Source organism: Natrix helvetica (assembly GCF_964273705.1).
Source record: "Natrix helvetica genome assembly, chromosome: 1".
NCBI lineage: Eukaryota > Metazoa > Chordata > Lepidosauria > Squamata > Natricidae > Natrix > Natrix helvetica.
The window spans coordinates 44,198,421-44,220,090 of record NC_138548.1 but is presented as its reverse complement, the minus strand read 5'-3'; the positions used below and the strand labels follow the sequence as shown (position 1 = coordinate 44,220,090).

The window sequence follows — 21,670 nt, the reverse complement described above, 5'->3', positions numbered from 1 at the left end:
TGGATCTGCCACCTTCTGTAAAAGTCCAGGAGGCCGGCCAGGCCAGGCCTTCATGGTAGTGCAAACAACACAACCCCTTATATATTCCTCTATGTCCCTCTTCATGTGGGGCCACCAGAACTGGCAATTTACTAAATGCAGAGTCTTGAGGAACCCAAAATGTCCAGCCGAGCAAATGTCGTGGCAGCGCTGCAGCACGGCCACCCGTACCACACTTGGGTACATATAACTTTGACCCCTTCCAGGCAAAGCCCTCCCACAGTGTTAATAAAGTTTGATTTTCCTGATACCACTGGTCCATTGGGAGTGCTGCTTTGATTGCTCTGGAGAGGTCCTTCCCCTGGGCATACAGGTTTGGTGCCGATGGGGCCTGTTGAGTGGCTAACACCCTAGGCTGTGAGGTTGGGATGATAGCTTGTACTAGATACTCCCTTTTATTATGATACTGTGGTTTGCGGGAGAGGGCTTCAGCTAAGAAGTTCTTGCCCCCTGGTATATATTTTAATTGGAAGTTGAATCGCTGAAAATACAAAGCCCATCTAACTTGTTTTGGCAACAATCTTCACGGGGTCTGGAGGGCCTCCAAATTCTTGTGATCCATCCAGACCTCAAAGGGTATCTCTCCCCTTTCTAGTAAATGGCACCACGTCAACAGGGCCCACCGGACCACAAACACCTCCTTCTCCCAAATGGGCCAGTTTCGTTCGGTCCCTGTCAACTTCCTCAAGGTGTAGGCACATGGTTGTAGGACTCCTTCATTGTTCTTTTGTAAGAGGACTGCAGCCACTGCCACGTCACTGGCACCTGCCTGAACCACATATTGGCTTAGCGGGCTCTGGATGTTTCAATACCGGCTCTTGTGCAAACAAGGACTTCAGACGCTCAAACACTTGCTGACATGCTGTTATCCACACAACTGGGCTTCCCGGACGAGGATTTGTCATGAGATATTTGGTGGGTAAGAGGTCGGTTAGTGGAAGGGCCACTTGGGCAAAGGACAGGATGAACTGGTGATAGAAATTGGCAAACCCTAAAAAACTCTGTAACTGCTTGTGGGTTTTAGGGGCCTGCCAGTCCAATACCGCCTGTTACCTTCGCAGGGTCCATCTCCACCCCTTTAGGTGAAATACAGAACCCAAGGTAATCCAATTGAATCCTGTGGAATTCACATTTAGACAATTTAATGTATAACAAAGGCTTAGTGCTTTGTTGGTGCCGAAGGAAGAATGCAAACTGCATTACAAACCGTTTCTGTGTTTGGCTGTTTTCATTAACCCTTCGGAATCTGACAGTTTGTCAGAGCTGCCACTCTGTGCTTCCCACCACCTTTTATAGCTACATTGGTAATTAAGATAAGCCGCATCCCGTGCGTGCAACCACCTATCACCTTGTGACCCAGAGCGAAACCACCCGGCAATTAATCATGGGTTGTTAGCATGAATTTCTTCAGTTTGTGTAGGTGGGATGGTGAGTCTTGGCAGCTGGCTCAATCTTCTCCCGTGAATGGCAGCTCCAGGCCTCTGAGCTGGCTGGAGCTGACACAACAGCTGATTCTCACAGATATAAGATCCCATACTTAGAAGAAATTCAACTAAAAGCAAATAATATGGCCGGGTACAAAAATAGAGTAGTATAATCAGTTAATTTTTTAATCGATTTCTCCACAAACCTTTAAGAATCAGGTGTTTATGTACTTTGAGAAGGGATTTAGGATGAATTGAAAGTTTTGGGCCAAAAATGCTTAGATAGCCTCAGTCTAGTAGTCTTAATACAGGCCCACAAAACTTGTTTTGCCCAAATCCCCTTTGGAAGTTTAGTCTTCTTTACAACATGGTTCTTGAACCTTGGTGGTGCAGTGGTTAGAGTACAGTACTGCAGGCTACTTCTGCTGACTGCTGGTGCCTGCAATTTGGCAAATCAAATCCCACTAGGCTCAAGGTTGACTCAGCCTTCCATCCTTCCAAGGTCAGTAAAATGAGGACCCAGATTGTTGGGAGCAATATGCTGACTCTATAAAACACTTGAAGAGGGCTGTAAAGCACTGTATATAAGTCTAAATGCTATTGCTACTGCTATGGTCGCCTTGTACTTAACGTCTATATTACTCCATTTTATTATCCATCTTCCTTTTTCTATAGTGAAGCGATTACTTGGATTCATTTGTTTATGACGCTTCTTTTGGACCTTTATCTTCTAACTGATTTACTTGGGGAGGGGGGGTGTAGTTCAAAAGTCTGATTTGATTCATAATTGATGGGATGAGAATGCTGACATTTCCTCCCTGGTTTCTTTCATTTCCTCCTTGGCAGTCCAAAGTCATTAAGCCATCTTTTTGCTAAAATAAAGATTGCTCGATTCACTCAATAAGTGGCGCATGTACAAACAGATGCTTAACAAGCATTGCAATAATTGAATCTCCCACCCCCATCCCCGTCATTTTATTACCCACAGTCCCTGGTAATATTCTGATGAAAACCAATCTGCTTCCTGTCTCTTCCTTTCCCTGTGCCTATTGCTACGCACAGTGTCATTTTATCTAAATGAGATTATGGAAGATGCTACCTTAATCTGCAACACCAGATGAGTAAAATTAACATGAGCCTCGCCTGAGGATTACTGTCTTTGCTAATCCACTCAGTTTCCCTTTATTACTATGGGAAATAAGAAAATAAGGCTTCTTTTCTTATTGACCTTGCTCTTTAGTTATATATATTTTAGAGCATTCCTTCTCTAAGCCATGTTCTGGTCAGGAAAATACAACTGTCCTTGGATCAAAAATATCCTATGTTCCAAAATAAGGGAGATTTCGGTAATGTGTGAATGTGGCTAGAAGTGATACATTAATAAGAACAATAAGAGCTTCCTGTTTCTTTTTCTTTCTTTTTTTCCAGAGACATTTGACCTAACTTTATTCTCTCAACAATAACTGTAAATGCAGACTGGCTTGAAGAAGTGACTGCCCCAAAATACCTGCATGATTCATGGTCAGCTGGCATTTGATTCTGCTTCTCCCTAATCCAATTTTGTCACTTAGTGTTGTGGCCTGCCAGTGGCCAGAGGAGCTGGCAGCAGACTCGGACACTGAGGAGGTTGGGGGAGGAACATGGGCGAGTCCTGGAGTCTGAGGAAGGCTCTGGTGAGTGCTCTGCATCAGAGGCAGAGATGGGGCCAGGGCCATCTGATAGTTATCAGCTACCTTCAGAGTCAGAGATAAGTGGAGCAGAAGAACAGCTGGAGCCTGTTCACGATATGCACATGCACAGAGCTGTCAGGAGAAGGGAACAAATAAGGAACAGAGGTTGACTCAGGAGTAAAGGCACAAGTGGACACTGAATGGCCCCTCCCATAGGGAATAAATAGGAGCAAAAAGGAGTGGTGTTTGCAGGAGACAATTAGTTCACTTATTAATGTGAAAATGTGCTTATTTGAGTCCTTGCCTTACAGAGACTCCTTGCCAAGTATTTCATTTTGCAGCGTTGTTTTGCAGCCTGGAAGCTATCGGCCTGGCAACTATCCAAAGACTGATAAGGTCTTTTGTTGCAATTCACCCTTGAAAGACTGTTTGCCAGGACTTTACTGGATGTGAATGCTAGGAATTCTCATTAGCCAAAAGAATAGGGGTTTTTTTTCAGGACAAGGAGTCTGTTTCATGATTTGGTGAAGCCTAGGTTAGAACACTTAGCTCCCAGCATTGAATGAAGAAATATAAAGGTTTAGATTTCAGGTAAGTCTGGAAAATAAGCCAGTTTCTTATTGCTAAAAAGCAACTTCCCTGTATATTTTTTGCTGTTATTTGGTAGGCAAATCCTGGCTCTGTTTTAGAAACTGGGGATGGAAATCTAATGTAATCTTCAAACTAGACTGACTGGCTCTTTTGTTAAGCAAATGAAGCAGTCCCCTCAAGTTGCAGATCATGGGGGACAGCAGAAAAGTGCTTGAGGAGAAAACTACAGTATAGAATGCCACCACACAAAGAATCCTCGATTTTCCAAGGATGGCGCATGTAACACCTCTGCTGCACTAGTTGTATTGAATGCCAGTTTGCTTCCAGGTCCAATTCAAGTTGGTGATTATGACCTTTAAAGCCCTAAATGACGTGGGGACAGGTTACCATCTGTGCCCATTACACCAGCCCCTCCCACTTGGTCAGATAGGAAAGGTATGCTCTGTCAGTTAAATAATTTTGACAGGTGGGATCCAAGAAGAGAACTTTCGCTATGGTTGCCCCCATCCTGTGGAACATTCACCCAAAGCCACTTTGTGGCATCCTCGTGAAGGGCATCATAAAAGATAAACAAACAAACACACACAGAGAGACAAAAAAAAAGGCAACCATTCTCCTGGCCTTCTGGAAATTTCTGAAGGCGACTCTTCTGACTCACTTGGGCTCCACAGAAATGCATGAAGCAATTGGGCAGTTGGTCACCTGAAGGCCCTTTCCCCCATCTTTTAATTCTGAATTTTAAATATTTTATTCTTGTTTTAATCTGCATTTGTATTGCAATACTTATAGGGTGATGTATAAGTTTTTATGTCTTATTTGTACACTGCCCAGCGTTGCTCTGTGAAGGAGATGGGCCATATCTAAATGTGATAAATTAATTAAAAATAAATTTAAAAGGTTATCTTTAGAAGTAGGGGAGACAGTCCCAAACACTGTTCATAGAGGTTCAATATTATTCTTCATAGCTAGAACTAAACCTGTTGCCTCAATCTGTATATTATAATTTGCTATTTCTCCACATTATTAAAATTTGGACATGTGTCAGGATGAGGGCCAAGAGACCTTAAATTTCACCGATTACAACAACCAGTGGTGAAATCTATTTTGTTTGCCACCGGTTGTGTGGGCGTGGCTTAGTGGGTGGGTCATGTGACTGGGTGCCAACTTTTTTTTTCACTTTTTAAAGCATTTTTTCCTGTCTATTCACCCGAACCGGCAGGAAAAAATTGCTTTAAAAAGTGGGGGGGGGGGGGGGGGAAACTACCAATGATCGCATGGATTAGCTGTTAGCCGAGCAATCGTTGGAACCTCTTTTTTTTCACTTTTTAAAGCATTTTTTCCTGCTGGTTCAGGCAAATAGGGAGGAAAAAAATGCTTTAAAAAGTGAAAAACAAGCTTCTGACGATCGCACGGATCAGCTATGCTTTAAAAAGCAGCGGGGGGGGGGGGAAGCCTCTGACGATCACGCAGGTCACACCTGAGCTGCACAATCCTCAGAATCTTTTTTTTTTTACTACCAGTTTGCAGAACCAGGGACAATTGTCCCTACCAGTTCAGCTGAACCGGAAGGATTTCACCCCTGAATCTAACCCTCTACAACTCTGTAATCCCTCAGACTTGCTGATACTTCTTACCCAAAACCTCTGGAAAGCTTTTCAGTGAAAAATGGAAGATCCGGGTGGTAAAGAAACCATTCCTTGGGTAACTAACAACAAACACAAAAAGCCGCTCTCTCAAAGCACTGGAAAGTGCTCACAAAAATATTTTAGTAGGATTCAGAAAGAATGTCATAGCTTTGGCTGATTTTCAGAGAAACAAGATGTATTCAAAAGCTTTTTAGCCACTAATATTTTTCCCAGAGATCAGAATATTGTGCACTAAGTAAGAATTACCCAGGGGAGTAGGTGGGTAGAGGTGAGCAATGAGCTGGTGACGGGGGAAACTTTTATGGTTCCTATGGCCAGAAATAATTTCCTGATTTTGGAAGTTTTATGCTGCTACCAACCATGTAAAATCATAAAGGGAGGATATGAGGAATGTCTTTTCCATTTGATGTATAAACTAAGAGCTTCCTATTGTTGCAATGTTAGGGCCCCATGTATAATGAAAGCTTTGTGAGTTTTAGAAAACTGAGTGAGCAACAGGAAGTAAAAAGGGTTCTGTTAACCAAATTAACTCAAACAAACAATGAAATGTGTTGCAGTCAAAACATGTCTACATCATTGCATAAATCCAGGGCTTCAACTACATAATTTCTTGGAAAAGATAAGCCCTTATCCTTTCTTTTGTCTCCCAGCCATCATCAACAGCTGCTGAATGTACCCTGATGGAGTAACAGAATAACAGAGTTGGAAGGCACTTTGGAAGTCTTTTAATTCAACCTTCTGCTCAGGAAGGAAACCCTACACCACTTCAGACAAATGGTTATCCAAATTTCGTCTTTGAAACTTCCAGTGCTGGAGCATTCACAACTTCTGGAGGCAAGTTGTTCCACGGATTAATTGTTCTAACTGTCAGGAAATTTCTCCTCCATTCTAGGTTGCTTTTCTCCTCAATTAGTTTCCACCCATTGTTTCTTGTCCTGTCTGAAGATGCTTTGTAGATTATGTAGGTTGACCCCTCTTCTTTGTGGCAGCCCCTGCGATATTGGAGTACTGCTATTATGTCACCACTAAGTAAGTAAGCAGAAATCATCACATTGTGGTTATCATCACATGTTCAGCTGCGTGCCTATGACTTCTTATCAGCGGTTTCTACAACCCTGAAGACTGCTAAGGCCTGGATTTTATTTCTGTCATTTCAACATAAAAATCTTTAGAGCAAGCATGAGAGTTATCAGAATCCTGATCAACACAATCAAAAAAGGAAAGGGTTCCCTTTCAATTCAAAGGTAACATTCTGCATTTACACTTACGGCTAAATCAGGAGATTTATCTACACCAGGGGTGTCCAAACTTGGGAACTTTAAGACTTGTGGACTTCAACTCCCAGAATTCCCCAGCCTGGGGAATTCTGGGAGTTGAAGTCCACAAGTCTTAAAGTTCCCAAGTTTGGACACCCCTGATCTAGACTGTATTGAATATAGTAAGTAGCCACCCCCCAAAAAAGGTTAACCATTATAGCAGGCTTGCAAATCATCCAAAGTCAGAAACAAATGAATTCACATTTGGCAGGACTGCCCTCTCAACCAGAACCTCCTTGACGCTTCTGGTGGTTCCACACTTCTGGGAGATTTGGGAAACCAAAATGAGATGTCACTTCTGTGGTAGTGCTCTGGAATGGCCTCTCTTTGGAAATCAGAAGAATTGAAACAAAGAATCACTGAGCATCTAAAACACTACAAAAGCAACAGAATAAGGTTGCCTGACTTGGAGGTTGTTACAAGAAATAAAAAACTAGCACAAATACTAAAATGTCAACACTGTAATATCAAATATAAGCACCAACCCAGTGCAAGGGGGGGGGGGCGAAGCATGTACAGTACGTTGGATGCAAAGTAAACAAAGAAAAAAAAACCAAACAGTACACCACCAAAATGGAGGATCAGAGTGGAAAATAAGGTCAGTAGGCTAAGATCAGATGCAAGCAAGCTAAAACAGGTGAAAAAAAAGTTCAAGAACAAGAAGATCAAACAATACCCCTTAACAAACAATATCACTTAGAAACAAGGAAGATCAAGGAAGAACTGGAGATAGTAAAGCAGCAAATAACAGCTATAGCCTAGGAAATCCACAGATACAAAGCTTAAATTGCAAATTATAGGCAGATTCTCCAATTTCAATCCATCAGAAATGTTTCTACCAATCCATTAGTGGAGAAACTGCAGTGAATCAGTCAACACCTGACAAGGAAGAAGCAGTGCAGCTTTGGACGCATATATAGGATAGCCCAAAGAAATACAACAAGAACATTGTTTGGTTGAAGGAGATGGATAAGAATAAAAAAGAAAGAAAGAAGTTGTAATAACAGCAGAAATGGTGTGGGAAAAGGCAAGGAAGATCAAGAATTGATCAGCACCAAAATGTATTCATGAATACATTTTGAACTGCTTAGATTTTGTTTGCAGCATCTGACAAGTCTGTACCCACTTATCACCAAGCAATTTAACCACATACTTTAAGGAGGTGAAACTGAAGATTGGTTAACATCTGGCAAAATCCAAATGATAATGAAAGATCCAATGAAAGGGGCAGCACCAGACAACTAAAGGGCAATTACCTGGTTACCAACAACTTTAAAATTGCTAACTGGTGTGATAGCCAATGTAGTACAATAGCATAAAGTGGAAAATCTGAGCATAAAGGATCTGAGCCTAAATAGCAGAGGGACAAAATATCAGCTCCTAATTAACAAGATGCTTTTGGAGAACCACAAGACAAGGAAGATCAAGTTGAATCAGAGGTGGGTTGCTCTTGGTTCAGCCTGGATCGGGCAAACCGGTAGTAGTGGCAGAATGCTCCGTCCACTCGCCTGGACGTTTCTGCGCATGCACAGAAGCATTTTGCGAGCACACCCGAACCAATAATAAAAAATTTGGCAACCCACTACTGACTTGAATGTAGCCTGGAATGATTACAAGAAGACACTGGACTCCTTGCCACATGACTGGGTAATTCAAATACTTAGAAATAATAGGAATCAGTAAAGATATCAGAAGCTTTGTGCAAAGATCACTACCATTATGCAAAACAGAGCTACTGGCAAATGATGATAGAATGGAAGAACTTACATCATTAGAGAAATCTTTCAAGGAGCAAGGAGATTTCCTATCCTACTGTTTATCATTGCATGTCCAAACTTCATGTGCCACCAAATGTGCCGTTTATGCCATCATGTGGCAATTTAACATTGAAATTAATGCCCACCTCATAATAACCTTGCTGTCTTAGGTTAATGATGATGTTGTAGCAAAACACAGTTATATTCATCAGTCAAACCAGGGGGTCAAATTTACCCAGAAACCAAATTTAGTCATATATAGGATTAAATTAAATTTACCCAGTCAATCACGTTATGGGAACAGCTAAATCTAGTCAATGTTATTGAAGGACACGGAAAGAAAGAATGGCTAAAAATATAGGGCTCACTATTACAGACCTTATTGCTGAAATCTACCAGAACAGAATTTCTCTGCACCAAATAACTATAGTGTCTACAAGAGCCTAGCTGCCGATTTGAGAAAAAACTAGTGAGATTTGCCAGTATTCTCTCAATATAAAGCTTTGTGGGATGTAAGCAGCTCCTGGTGGTTGAGCTTAGATGGAGAGTCTGTTTGCTAAATGGTGACTGTTAATTTCCAGGGAAAAAAAACAAAGAATAGAATAGAATGGAATGGAATGGAATGGAATTCTTTATTGGCCAAGTGTGATTGGACCCACAAGGAATTTGTCTTTGGTGAGTATGCTCTCAGTGTACATAAAAAGAAAAGATACATTCATCAAGAATCATAAGGTACAACACTTAATGATAGTCATAGGGTACAAATAAGCAATTAGGAAACTTTGGTTAGATATATTGTTGGGAAAAGGCCAGCAGTCATTAAGTCAAAAACTGCTATTTGGAGAATCATTATACCCCACACCACAAAAATACCATCGTTTTTTTTATAAAGCACATTTCTAAGGCCCTGGCAATTTAAAAGGAAGAAACATCACAATATCAAGAAAGAAAGATGATAGTTACTCAGATAGAAGAATACAAACCCTGTTTTCCTTACAACACATAACTTAAAGGGGCGCAACTGCCACCCTATTCCAAGGACTAGAGAAAGAGCCAAGTTTCAGGGCTTGTTTAAAGGGAGGCAAACCATGGGGTAGTTTGCATCTCTGGGCAATCTGCTCCAGAAGGCTGGTGCTGTGACCGAGAAGGCACATTCATGGGTACCACTAGAGGGCACTGCTTACTCAATGAGATCATGGCCAGAATTTATTAAGTTTTACACCATGTAGGCAGTGATGGGATTCAAACATTTTTACTATCAGTTCTGTGGGTGTGGCTTGGTGGGTGGGGTGGGGCTTGGTGGGCGTGGCAGGGGAAGGATACTGTAAAATCTCCATTCCCTCCTGATCAGCTGGGACTCAGGAGGCAGAAAATAGATGGGGGCAGAGACAGTCAGAAGTGGTATTTACTGGTTCTCTGAACTACTCAAAGTTTCTGCTACCGGTTCTCCAGAACTGGTCAGAACTCCTGAATACCACCTCTGCATGTAGGGCTCTCTGTGTGATAACTGTCATCAAAAATTGCACCCAAAGGTAAACAATACAGCCTATGGAGCAGTGGCCTTATATGTAGGTATGTATAATGGCACTTACCTATAACAGCTGACCATACCCTCCAACCAAACACAGACCAGACACAGGCACAAAACCCTCAAAATATTATTTTCCTTTCTTCCACTCTAATCTCCATATAATTGTACAAGCCCTGGTGTCCCATTGATACACAGCCTTCCTCCAGGTGTTACATTGTGACATAATCTCAAATTGTCATTCATGTATATCAATTCTATTACAAATGTACAGGCTGAACAGGAATAAACTGAAGACCAGAAGCAGATTATTTATTGAAGCATTTAGAGGGCACCCAACTCAAACAATGTGACTCAAGGTGCCATCCAAAAAAAGGAAAGGGGAGGGATCACCAACTGACAAATGAAAAAGAAGAAGAGGAGGCAAATCATTTAAGCCTGCTAGATTGATGAAATGTAAGGTAGCTTCATATCTGCATCCAGAAAAGGTGTGTGTCACTGAAATTATCTGTGTCTGGATGGTTTATGTTTTATTCTCAGCTGCTCATCAAAAGGCCACAATTTCATAAAGCCAAAAGCAGCTACTTAGGGAAGTCTAGAAGAGATGGGTGTAGAAACATAAATCAGTTTCATCTAAAGTGGGAGGAGCTGCTTCAATTCTTTCCAGAAAAGCCACAGCAGCAGCACAAAGTGATTCTTAAAGGCAGCTACAATTTGAGTGAACATCCAAAGCCAGAATCTCTTGCCGGAATGGAATATGTACGGTACGTCTGTTTTTCTTTGAGTAGATTGTTAAACGTAAAACTTTCTAACTTTCTTTCTTGCAATTCTAATCCCTATTTTTATTGCTGAATACAATGATTAATTCAATTAATGTCCTGGCACAAACTAAAAACTACTTAGCATTCATAGATAACAGATAGATATGTGTGTGTGTTTGTGTGTGTGTGTGTGGTTTTGACTATAGTGTCCTGCAATAAGTGCTTTCAAGGCAGATTAGAACATAAGAAACATTGGACACAAAAGCTCTGGAACACACTGAGGAGCTAGAGAGGATGCAGTGAGACTTTTTTTAAAAAGCATGAAACAAAAACAGAGAAGCTGAAAGTTATAAATGAATTTTCCCTTGGTGCTCTCCAGATGGACTGAAATCAACTGCTGTCGTTTTCCTGAACAGTGTGATTGCTTTGTTCTGTATGTGCTTGAATATTCATTTTTCTTGGCTATTTTGAAGCACAACTGAATAAAATGCACTGTGGCCCTGATGGCTGGAAACTATGGGAGACACATTTTAACATGCGAGGACAACTACAAGCTGAGGAAGGTTGTTAAAATATAAGTATTGCTCAACAAGTCAAACTTCTTTTTTGGGAGCGGCTGATGGTAATGGTGCAAGCAGTTGTAGAGTGATTTTATTTATGTTGATGACAGTAAACCTGCTAGTCAGAACCACTATGAAGAGGTCAGGCCTTCAGTCAAGATGAGATTTACTTGTAACTTGATGATCTTTTTACTGTTTTGATTTTTAAAAAAATAAGGGGAAGAGAAGAAAACCAGAAAGATGAAGGAAGATGCATTAGCAACAGAATTAAAAAGTTGTCCTGCATTCAAAAAAATGAAATGGAAATTGCTAGATGAAGCCACTATTATGAACAGGATAATATACTAGGGACAGCCGTTCTCAATTTCCCTACAGCAGGGGAAATAGTTTGATTCCCCCCTAATGATTTGGACTTCAGTTCTCATCGGTGTTCCTCAGGGCAAAGGACTGTCGGATTTGTGGGTCCATAACATCCAGAGTCTACCATGTGCTTGCCTTTCTTAATGCAATAGCCTGGATGTAGAAAATATTGGAGATTAGGTTGGGCTACAGTCCAATTGCCTGTTTACTAAGAAGGAAATCCTCTGAACTTATTCAAACTTCCCTCTTAGTGAACGAATGAAATGTTGTACAAGCACATAATGTACTGCACTTGGTGTATGTGTGAATCCAATTACCGATACTTTCATCCTACATGTCACAGATATAATCTAGTAATCTGGAGCCAAGAAAAATGAAATCAAGTTGTTGAACCTCTGCTCTCTAGGTCATTAGAGACCTACTAATACACTTCATAATCTTCCTTCACTGAAGCTGACATGCAGTTCCTCTTCTAATATATTGTTTACTAGGTATTTGGGGCAATATTCTCTGCCGAAATGATATCAAAGTGTAAGAGATGTTTTTAAAAGAACATATTCACTAGAATGAAGCTAAAATGCTCATATCCACTCTAGCCATTTTAGTTCTTTGAATTAGTAGCATAAATGAGATCATAAAATCTCTATGAATCTCTAAGTACTGTAATCCCTCCTTTGAAAAATTACTAATGCAGAATAATAATACAATAATACAATAGTAGAGTTGGAAGGGACCTTGGAGGTCTTCTAGTTCAACCTGATTAATTGTTCTAACTGTCAGGAAGTTTCTCCTCAGTTCTAAGTTGCTTCTCTCCTTGATTAGTTTCCACCCATTGCTTCTTGTTCTACCCTCAGGTGCCTTGGAGAATAGTTTGACTCCCTCTTCTTTGTGGCAACCCCTGAGATATTGGAACACTGCTATCATGTCTCCCCTAGTCCTTCTTTCTCTTAAGCTAAACATACCCAGATCCTGCAACTGTTCTTCATATGTTTTATCTCCAGTCCCCTAATCATCTTTGTTGCTCTTCTCTGCACTCTTTCTAGAGTCTCCACATCTTTTCTACATCATGGCGACCAGAACTGAATGCAGTATTCCAAGTGTGGCCTTACCAAGGCATTATAAATGGTATTAACACTTCACAGGATCTTGATTCTATCCCTCTGTTGATGCAGCCTAGAACTGTGTTGGCTTTTTTGGCAGCTGCTGCACACTGCTGGCTCATATTTAAATGGTTGTCCACTAGAACTCCAAGAAGTGATCTTGATTCATGAAATGAATGAATGAATTAAGCTAGCCGGATGCAATTGCTAGAAAGCAAGAAAAGAGATACCAATTGATCTAGAGCAGGGGTGTCCAAACTAGGGAACTTTAAGACTTGGGAATTCAACTCCCAGAATTCTGGGAGTTGAAGTCCACAAGTCTTAAAGTTCCCAAGTTTGGACACCCCTGATCTAGAGAAATAATTGGAAAAGAAAGCTTGTTTTTAAACCCATTATATGATTTCTATGAGCAGCAAATAACTTAAATAGATAAGCTTTGTTTTCTTTGTGAGAATCTGCAAAACTAAACAGGGTGCTTTGTTATTGTTATTTTACTGGCAAACTTTTGAAAGAGAATGAGAAAGCTTTTAAGATTGGCATAGAATCAATAAGAAGACAGTTTAAGCTAAAACATAGAATGATTTCTATTTTAATAGCCTTTTTACAATTTTATTTTGGAATTATTATATAGCATATATCTATTAAGCCCTTTTGTAACTCAATTTATGGGTAGCATGGGATAGTCAACCAGGTAAAAATTGTTTTACAATATACATGTAAACGTTCTGATTTGATAATAGCTTCATATCGAATGTATAACAAAGATTCAGAACCACTCCCAGAAATTATCCTTACCGGTCCAATAAAGATCTATTCAAATTAAAGATGTGCCAAAACTTCAGGTTTGAATTGTGGATTGAAAATAAATTACATTCTTTTGGGGCTTATACCTTGTTGAGGATGATTTAAATGGGAATTGTGTGGTTCAGATATTCTTTATGCTCTGTGAGTCTTATGCTTTGCAGAAGTTCTTTTTTTTAAAGACTTCAGGGCAATTCTAGAGATGTGTGGGTAGCCCCAAAATAATCCAGTGATCATTGTAATGTCATCAGTGGCCACAGTCGGGTGAGGAGAAACGGAACAGGGTGGGTTTCTGATGCTGATGTAGTTTGAAGAGTAACCCTTTATTTATTCTGACAAATGCAGAACATGAAAGAACAAAAACTTAATTTTTGTAAAAGATTCTGCCAACTGAGCTGCTACAGCCAGCTATGAAAGTGATGGGATTAGAGAATTAGCATCCTGGGATTCTATGGGACTTTGTGACTCAGGGCAAAAAATAATTTTAAAATATTTATTTGTTTTGATTTTATGCCACAAATTTTATTGTTTCTAATAAAAAGACATACCCTGCAACTGGGAAACGTAACGTTTCTTTGCTCTGTCATCTACCTGTTTGCTCACTTTTGAATTTCCTATGGAAATAATATGTTAGCGTTTCATTTCTGTTTTACCAAGAAACAATTCCTTTATTGGATCGGGCCACTGCCCCTTCTGTTGTCATATCCTGTTCTCACGGTGGCCAACCAATTGCACAAGGAAGTCCACTAATATCTCTGCAGATGGCCTTCAAAGGCATCAAGGCAACCAATAAAGGAGAACATTTCTAGCTCAGGGTTGAAATGAGGGGTCTTTGGTGCTCTCTGAGATTGCCTGGTTTTTTGCAGACGTTTCATTCAGAGGCATCAAGACCAGAGGTAGGTTGCTACCAGTTCGGATCGGTTCGGCTGAGTAGATAGTAACTTGGTCTGCCATACTCCCGAAGTGGTTCTCTCGGCGGCGCCATAGGCGGCACCATCTTGTTTTTTGCTTCTGGCTGCGTATGCGCAGGAGCACTTTTTTAGTACTGCACATGCACGCGTAACATGCATCAAGCAAGCACGCATGCAGCGCATCCCAGAACAAACCAGAAGTAGCAGCAGCCCGAACCCACCCCTGATCAAGGCTAATAGCCGTTGATCTCCAAGATTTTCATGTATTGGACAAACCTTGTTTTGAAACCAGCGTTGTATCTCATCACAGCAAATTCTAAACTTGAATTTATGTGTTATGTGAAAAACCTCTCATCAACAGGAGACGTTCCTCATACTTTTCCATATATTGCACAAGTAATAAACTGAGATTTAGAATTGTATGTCCCATCCCCCCCCCCCCCCCCGCCGCCGCCCTCAGTGGTGGGATTCAAATTTGTTTACTGCCGGTTCTCTGGACGTGGCTTGGTGTGTGTGGCAGAGGAAGGATACTTTAAAATCTCCATCCCCTCCCAACTCCAATTTCCCCCCAAAAAGAGGGTGAAAATCTGGGTGCATCTTATACACTGCATACAGCATTTTGGCCTACTGAAACCCCACCCCCTTTGCAAAAATGGATGTGCAGAGAGTTTGGGAGGCTTGCAAAGTGCTCCTGGGGGCTGGGGAGGGTGAAAATGAATTTTAAAAATGCCATTTTTGCTCATTTCCCCCCCCCCTCAGCCCCCAGGAGCACTCTATAAGCCTCCCAAACCCTCTGTGTGCCCTTCTTTTTGTACAATAAACAGCCAATTTTTGCTCATTTCTGCCCCCATCCCAGGCCCCTCTACAAGCCTCCCAAAGCTCTGCATGCTGGTTTTTGCTGGTTTTGAGGCGGGGCAGCCCCCAGGAGCACTCTACAAGCCTCCCAAAACCCTGCATGCCATTTTTTTTAAATGAGGCACACAGAAGGTTTGGGAAGCCTTCAGAGTCCAAATACTTTTTTTTCATTTACCTCTTCAAAATCATGGTGCGTTTTATACTCCGGTGCGTCTTATAGTCCAAAAAATACGGTAGCTTCCTTGAGCACCCAATAGGCAGAAAGGGAGGGAATAGATTAAAATATTAAACAATAAATGAACATTAGGGAAAAAATTATTGTCATTTCCACTATTACAGCGATGGCAAACCTTTTTTGGCTCGCGTGCCACGAGTGGGGGGAGTGCAGGGGAGTTGTGTGCGGGCGTGCCACACCCATAATGCAATGCGCCCCCCCCCAGTGTGCATGCGCGCACAACGCACGACACCCCCCCCATTTTGACATGCTTTTTTCGCCCTCCCCAGGCTCCAGAGGCTTTATAGGAGCCTGGGGAGGGCGAAAAGAGCCTTCCCCCCCCCGAGGCCCTCCGGAGGCTTCAGGGACCATCCGGAGGCTTCCCTGAAGCCTTTGGAACGCTTAAAACCATCCTCCGAGCAAACTGGAAGTGACTTCTGGTTTGCTCGGAGGGTCGTTTTAAGCACTCCGAAGGCATCTGGGAAGCCTCTAGACGGTCCCTGAAGCCTCCGGAGGGCCTCCGGGGGGGCGGGGGAGGCTCTTTTCGCCCTCCCCAGGCTCCTATAAAGCCTCTGGAGCCTGAGGAGGGCAAAAAATGGCTTTTAAAAAGGTGAACTCAGCTGGCCAGCGCATGCCTGCGCGCTGGCCAGCTGACAGGGCAACGCCTCGCGCACCCTGACAAATGGCTCCACGCACCACCTGTGGCACACATGCCATAGGTTCGCCATTACTGCTCTATTATGTCCAAGTGTACTGTATGTAACTGCACTTTCAGATTTGTTATATCCCTGAATTGGCACCTTCTTGTGCCACTAGTTTCAGGGAGAAGTCAAGGTACCAGGACTTTGCTGCTATGATTATAGTTTATCCTTGGGGATATCAGATTATATGTAATGTGCTTTCTGTGCTTTAATCTTTGAAGCTGCCCAGTATCACTTGTGTGGGATGGGTACCTATAAAAATCATATAAGTTCAAATATATATTCAGGTATTTATAAAAAAATAAAAGGGTAATTAATTTTAAAATTCTTGATCTACTTTAGACTATGGTCTTTTCATTCCCAAATCTTACTGTCTTGATTTTGATGATTATTCATATACCTTGTTTCCCCCAAAATAAGATCTCCCCGGATAATAAGATCCAATTGGGCTTTTGCGCACAAGTACTAAAATAAGCCCTCCCCTAAAATATTTAAATGCAACCAGTCCCCATCATTTCCTGGGGGGGGACACGTCCCACGTGTCCCACACGCACCTGCCAGCCACATGGAACAGCCTCGCAGAGGCCGCTCCTGCAAATCCTAGCTACCATGCCCCTTCTTTTAGTTGGCGGTCACAAAAAGAGCGGCAGGCCCAGAGACACAAGGGCTGGCAAGAATGTGCCAGAGACAGAACTTCCAGAACTCTCTGGATCAGCTGATCCAAAGGCCACGAGCTGAGGTTAAGGGGCCTCCTGCACCTCAAAAACAATAAGACCTCCCTGAAAACAAGGCCGAGCACATTTCGGGGGATGAAAATAAAATAAAACCGTGTCTTATTTGGGGGAAAACATAGTATTCTTATCTATGTGTGATTTTTTTTTAAAAAAATCTAGCTATTATTAGTACAGCAGAACCTCTGGTCACAAACATTCTGACCACAATCAAATTGGGTTTTTTGTAAGTGCCAAATTTCCTGTTGAATAGAGATTCACGTGTGGCCATTCCATTAATTTTGCATTAAATTTGGTTTGGTTCCGGTCATAACCAAATTGCGTTGCAACCAAAGTTATGGAATGAATTATGGTTGTGACCAAGAGGTTCTGCTGTAGTAGAAGAAGTAGAATTAGAATTATTAAAATTTGAATTATTTAGTGATTATAGCAATTCGAAAAGATTGGCTCAAATAAAGTTGTGGTTTTGTTCCTGAGTCTTGGACAGAGGAAAACTATCAATTGAAATGAGAATTACTCTACCACTGAATGGGAAATTGGACAAAGGATTCTGATATTAATCTAATAAGGTAGTGACTGAAAATAAAAATTCCTGAGGTAAGGAAGCAGATTGCGTGCCCAGAAGAACTAAACTAAAACTATTCCAGTTGTAACGAGCTGAGTCTACATCCACTTGTGCAGGAAGGTGATTTCCAGCTACTTAGTTCTTCTCATAAATAATATGGAGAAATCATTTTAAATTGACCAGGATAGAATTGGGCTTGAATGTCATTTCCTGTTTTTCCTGCAGAGCTCTTTTCCAGTTTCTGGCATGCAAGCACTTTCAGACAATTCGGAATATTGTATGATCCTTCTTCCCAATTGCATGGTGAGAACATAACCTCAAATTTTACAGGCAACAAAAAGTAATAAAATCGCTACTTGCTAGCACTTTCTGGTAAATTATAATTTGTGTAAAACAAAATTAATTTTAAAAAGCAAGCTTAAGGTATTCATAAATGCAGGATAATGTAACAATAACATTGCCAAATGTATTTTGACAAAATAATGTTCTTTATCCTCTCAGAAATATTCTTCGTGGTTAGTACTGGATGATTGAGTAACGAATTTCAAGTGCTTCAGCATTACAATTAGAATTATAAGAATTCAACGTGCAGCTTTTTGTCTTTTTCCTTTTTGCTTTGGGTATCAGTAAAGGTTTGATTCAGTGGAGGGTTTCCATTATTTTTATTACTGATTCACTCATGCGCATGCGCGCGTACACACATGACACTTCTGTGCATGCGCAGAAGCGTCCAAGTATGTAGGCAGAGCCCAGTGGTGGGTTTCAAAATTTTTTAGAACCTCTTCTGTAAGTGTGGCCTGCTTTGTGGGAGTGGCTTGCCGGCCATGTGACTGGGTGGGAGTAGCTTGCCAGCCATGTGACTGGGTGGGAGTGGTTTGTCATGTGACTGGGTGGGCATGGCCAACTTGTAAAATGTGGTGAAACTCACTTAACAACGCTCTTGCTTAGCAACCAAAATGTTGGCTCAGAAACTCTGGCATTTGAAGCATGCAAGTCTTAAAGCTGTCAAGTTACAAGACCCTTGCACCCCTAACCCTTTAGGGAAAAGACCCCCAGGGATGTTCAAACTTGACAGCTTTAAGACTTTAAGGTTTAGATAGGACTCTTAAAGGTGGGCGGGGCGATTGGTGAGCCAGCCAATCAGTGAGCGGCAGGCGGGGCAAGTGTGGTGCAGACGGGCGGGGGGAGGGAGTAGAACCGGTTCTAAATGGCACGGTAGATTTGTGGAACCTCTTCTATAGAAGAGGTTAGAATTGGTAGGAATCCACCCCTGGCGGAGCCTCCCACCACCGCCACTACCGGTTTGCCCAATGTGGGCCGAACCGGGAGCAACCCATCTCTCGTTTGATTAGCTCTGGTTTCTCTAACTCCTGGTAAGGATGAACTGCCATGTAGATTTCCCCCCAATTATTTCTCTACAATAACTAAAATTAGAGATAACCAGAACACTCCTAATGGAATGAAGATTATGCTGTGCTTCAAACAAAATGTAGACAAACATGCAGAACTTCATTGACCAATAAAAGTACAATCAATAAAATGAACAACACAGAACTACATGTGCAAAATCAGGCTTAGGTCACCAGCAGCCCTTTTGCATGGACTTTTGACCACAAAAATAATTAACAAATTCTATCTTCAGGATGGTGTTTATTTCATTTATGAAATTTAGATGCCACCCACCTCACTATCCAAGGGACTCTGGATGGTTTAGATACTGATACAGTATCATTTTTTAAAGGTCTCATACCAGAAAGAAGGCGCTGTTACGTTACATCTTGCCCCCATAGATGAGACTTTGCTTCTTTTCCATTCTCACTTTACAACCCTGACTGTGGTGGGTTCCAGATCCCATTGCAACTGGTACGGTGCAATGGGGCCGGGCGTCCACCACATGAACATGTTCATACACACGCAGAGCATGCATGCATACTTACCACTTGTGATGCTCCACAACGCCTCCGTGACGCTCCAGCTGCTCGGCGGAGCATCACGCAGGCGCTGTACGCTTCATGTGCAGAAGCCCCAAACAGCTCAAATACAGATAAGGAGTCCGGGCGGGTGGGTGGACCTTCCAGAGCACCGTACCGGAACAGTACCTGGTGCTCCCAGCAGGCACTGGTATGCCCATACCGGGGCGTACCACCTGCAACCCACCATTGAAACCTGAGTAATGATGGACATTTTACACAGTACATATAAAAATAATCAAGGTGAGATACAAATAATCAAATAAAAATATATGCTTGGTGGATTTTTTTTTTACATTGACCACCAGGAGGCAGTATGCAATACATTTTAACCTATTTGGGACTCATCAGGCATATATAGCTACAGATTTTTCTATGAGCTTCAAACTCAAATGGTAATTACTATGAACCATGAGTCCCACGTAAGATGAAACCAGTCAGATATCGCTCCCTGGTGGTCAATACAAATGATTAACAAACTACACCTGTTAAAGTTATAGCAAGAAATATATTAAGTACGTGACCTGCCAAAAAAATCAAATTTAAAGATGCAAGAATCACCTGAGAATAAGCATATTAAGGATAATTAATTCAATTAAATTAAGGGTAATTTTAATTTTAAAAGAGAATGAAATCAAATGAAATAAAGTTTTTCTTTTCCTGTTGATCTTCAAGAACTCAACAGTCATGCAGCTTCTCCAATACAAGTGTAACATTGTCCTATTTACTTTTCTAAATGAATTTCCTCTGGCCCACTTGGTTGTAGAATAATTTGTTTTGTTTTGGACTCAAGTTGTTTATTAAAAGCTCTTGTAGTCTCAGTCAATACCCTGTAATTAAATTTTCAAGTAAGAACTATAAAATGGATCAATGGATACCGTTATTTTGTATAAGGTTTTAAGTAGATTCAGGCTATTGTGTGACATTTTGCTGTAAATCTTCTGCCTTGGTTTTCAAGTGTTCAGTAATATCTCAGGTAAATTACGCTTATAACAAGATTAAGAAAAAAAATCCTTTAAAATGTAATTAAAAAGAAACAAACTACACTCCTTATTAATCATAAATCAGAAAAAAATCCTTGGAACATGATTCCCTAACCCAAAGCCAGATGATCATGGCACAATTGGAAAATCTGTACTGTTCTGAAACAGGTTAAAGTTTGATTGTCAAGGTTCTTGGTTCTTTTTGATGATTATTTATTTTTAAACCAAAATTGGGCTGATCAATGTTTCAAATCTGACACTCTAAAACGTGGTGATCTTGCGCCAATGTATTCCAAAGTGGAGCATACTCAGAGGTGGTATTCTGTAGTGGCAGTGGTGGGAGGTTCTGTCCACCCACCCAGATGTCATCATGGATGCTCTGCACATGCAAAGAAGGTTCTGCTCATGCACTGAAGCGCCGCATGTGAACGAAGCAAATGCGTGCGCACACACACACAGTGTTAAGTCCTTGGTCTTACGACGCTGTCAAAAGCATTGCCGGCTGCAGAACTCCCCTGATTGGCCAAGACGCTAGCAGCCTTTCAGTGAGAAAACGCAGCCTTCTGATTGGTTCAGCCGTCTGACAGCTACTATATAAAGAGCTGTCAGACAGCCAATGTTGTTGTTGCCAGTTCAGGAGTTGCCTTGCACTTTGCACTGTTAGCTATTACAGTAAAGGTTGTTTTAGCATTCAACCTGCCTCACCTCAGCTCCTGCCTGCCTAGTTCTCCATTCAGAGCATGCACGCTCTCGGTTCTGAACTGGGAGCAAAGGTAAGAGAAAACCATTACTGAGCATACTCCACCTTTAATAGAATAATACATTTCATGTACCAGAATGTGAACAGGATTTGGCTTGCTGAGGAATTCTGGGAGTTAAAATCCACACAGTTTAGAATTGCCAAGACTGAGAAACGGTGCCCTCTGTTTCAATGTATTTCCTGTAAATAAATCTAATTTCTGTTCAATAAAACCTACCGTATTGCTCCTTACTCAGGTTGGGTTCTGCTCTTAGAAAGGCGGAAAGAGAGGGGGAGGAGGCAGGACGGGGGGGGGGAGGAGATTCTATTTTCCACAAATCAGAAAGAATAGGGCATATTAATGTATGTGCCTTGTCTTCTGTTGTTAGGAATTCAGATAAAACCTGAAGAATTTGTAATATACTAAAGGCATGAATTTATTATACCT

The 21,670-nt window shown here is 41.5% G+C and overlaps 1 protein-coding gene across 3 annotated transcripts in view; it reads left to right on the top strand.

The window, feature by feature from the left end:
* Positions 1 to 21,670, top strand: part of LOC309384164 (B2 bradykinin receptor-like) — a 34,841-nt gene that overhangs the window by 5,946 nt on the left and 7,225 nt on the right. Inside the window, exon 1 of one of the 3 annotated variants that reach the window (XM_081937373.1) lies at positions 10,663 to 10,735. The exons of 1 other annotated variant lie outside the window; for it this stretch is intronic. In XM_081937373.1, coding sequence (XP_081793499.1) covers positions 10,722 to 10,735 — 14 coding nt within the window. In that variant the 5' untranslated portion in view covers positions 10,663 to 10,721. Of the gene's footprint in view, positions 1 to 10,662; positions 10,736 to 21,125; positions 21,257 to 21,670 lie in introns of those variants that run through there. One more of the 3 variants, XM_081937374.1, reaches the window with a different exon arrangement.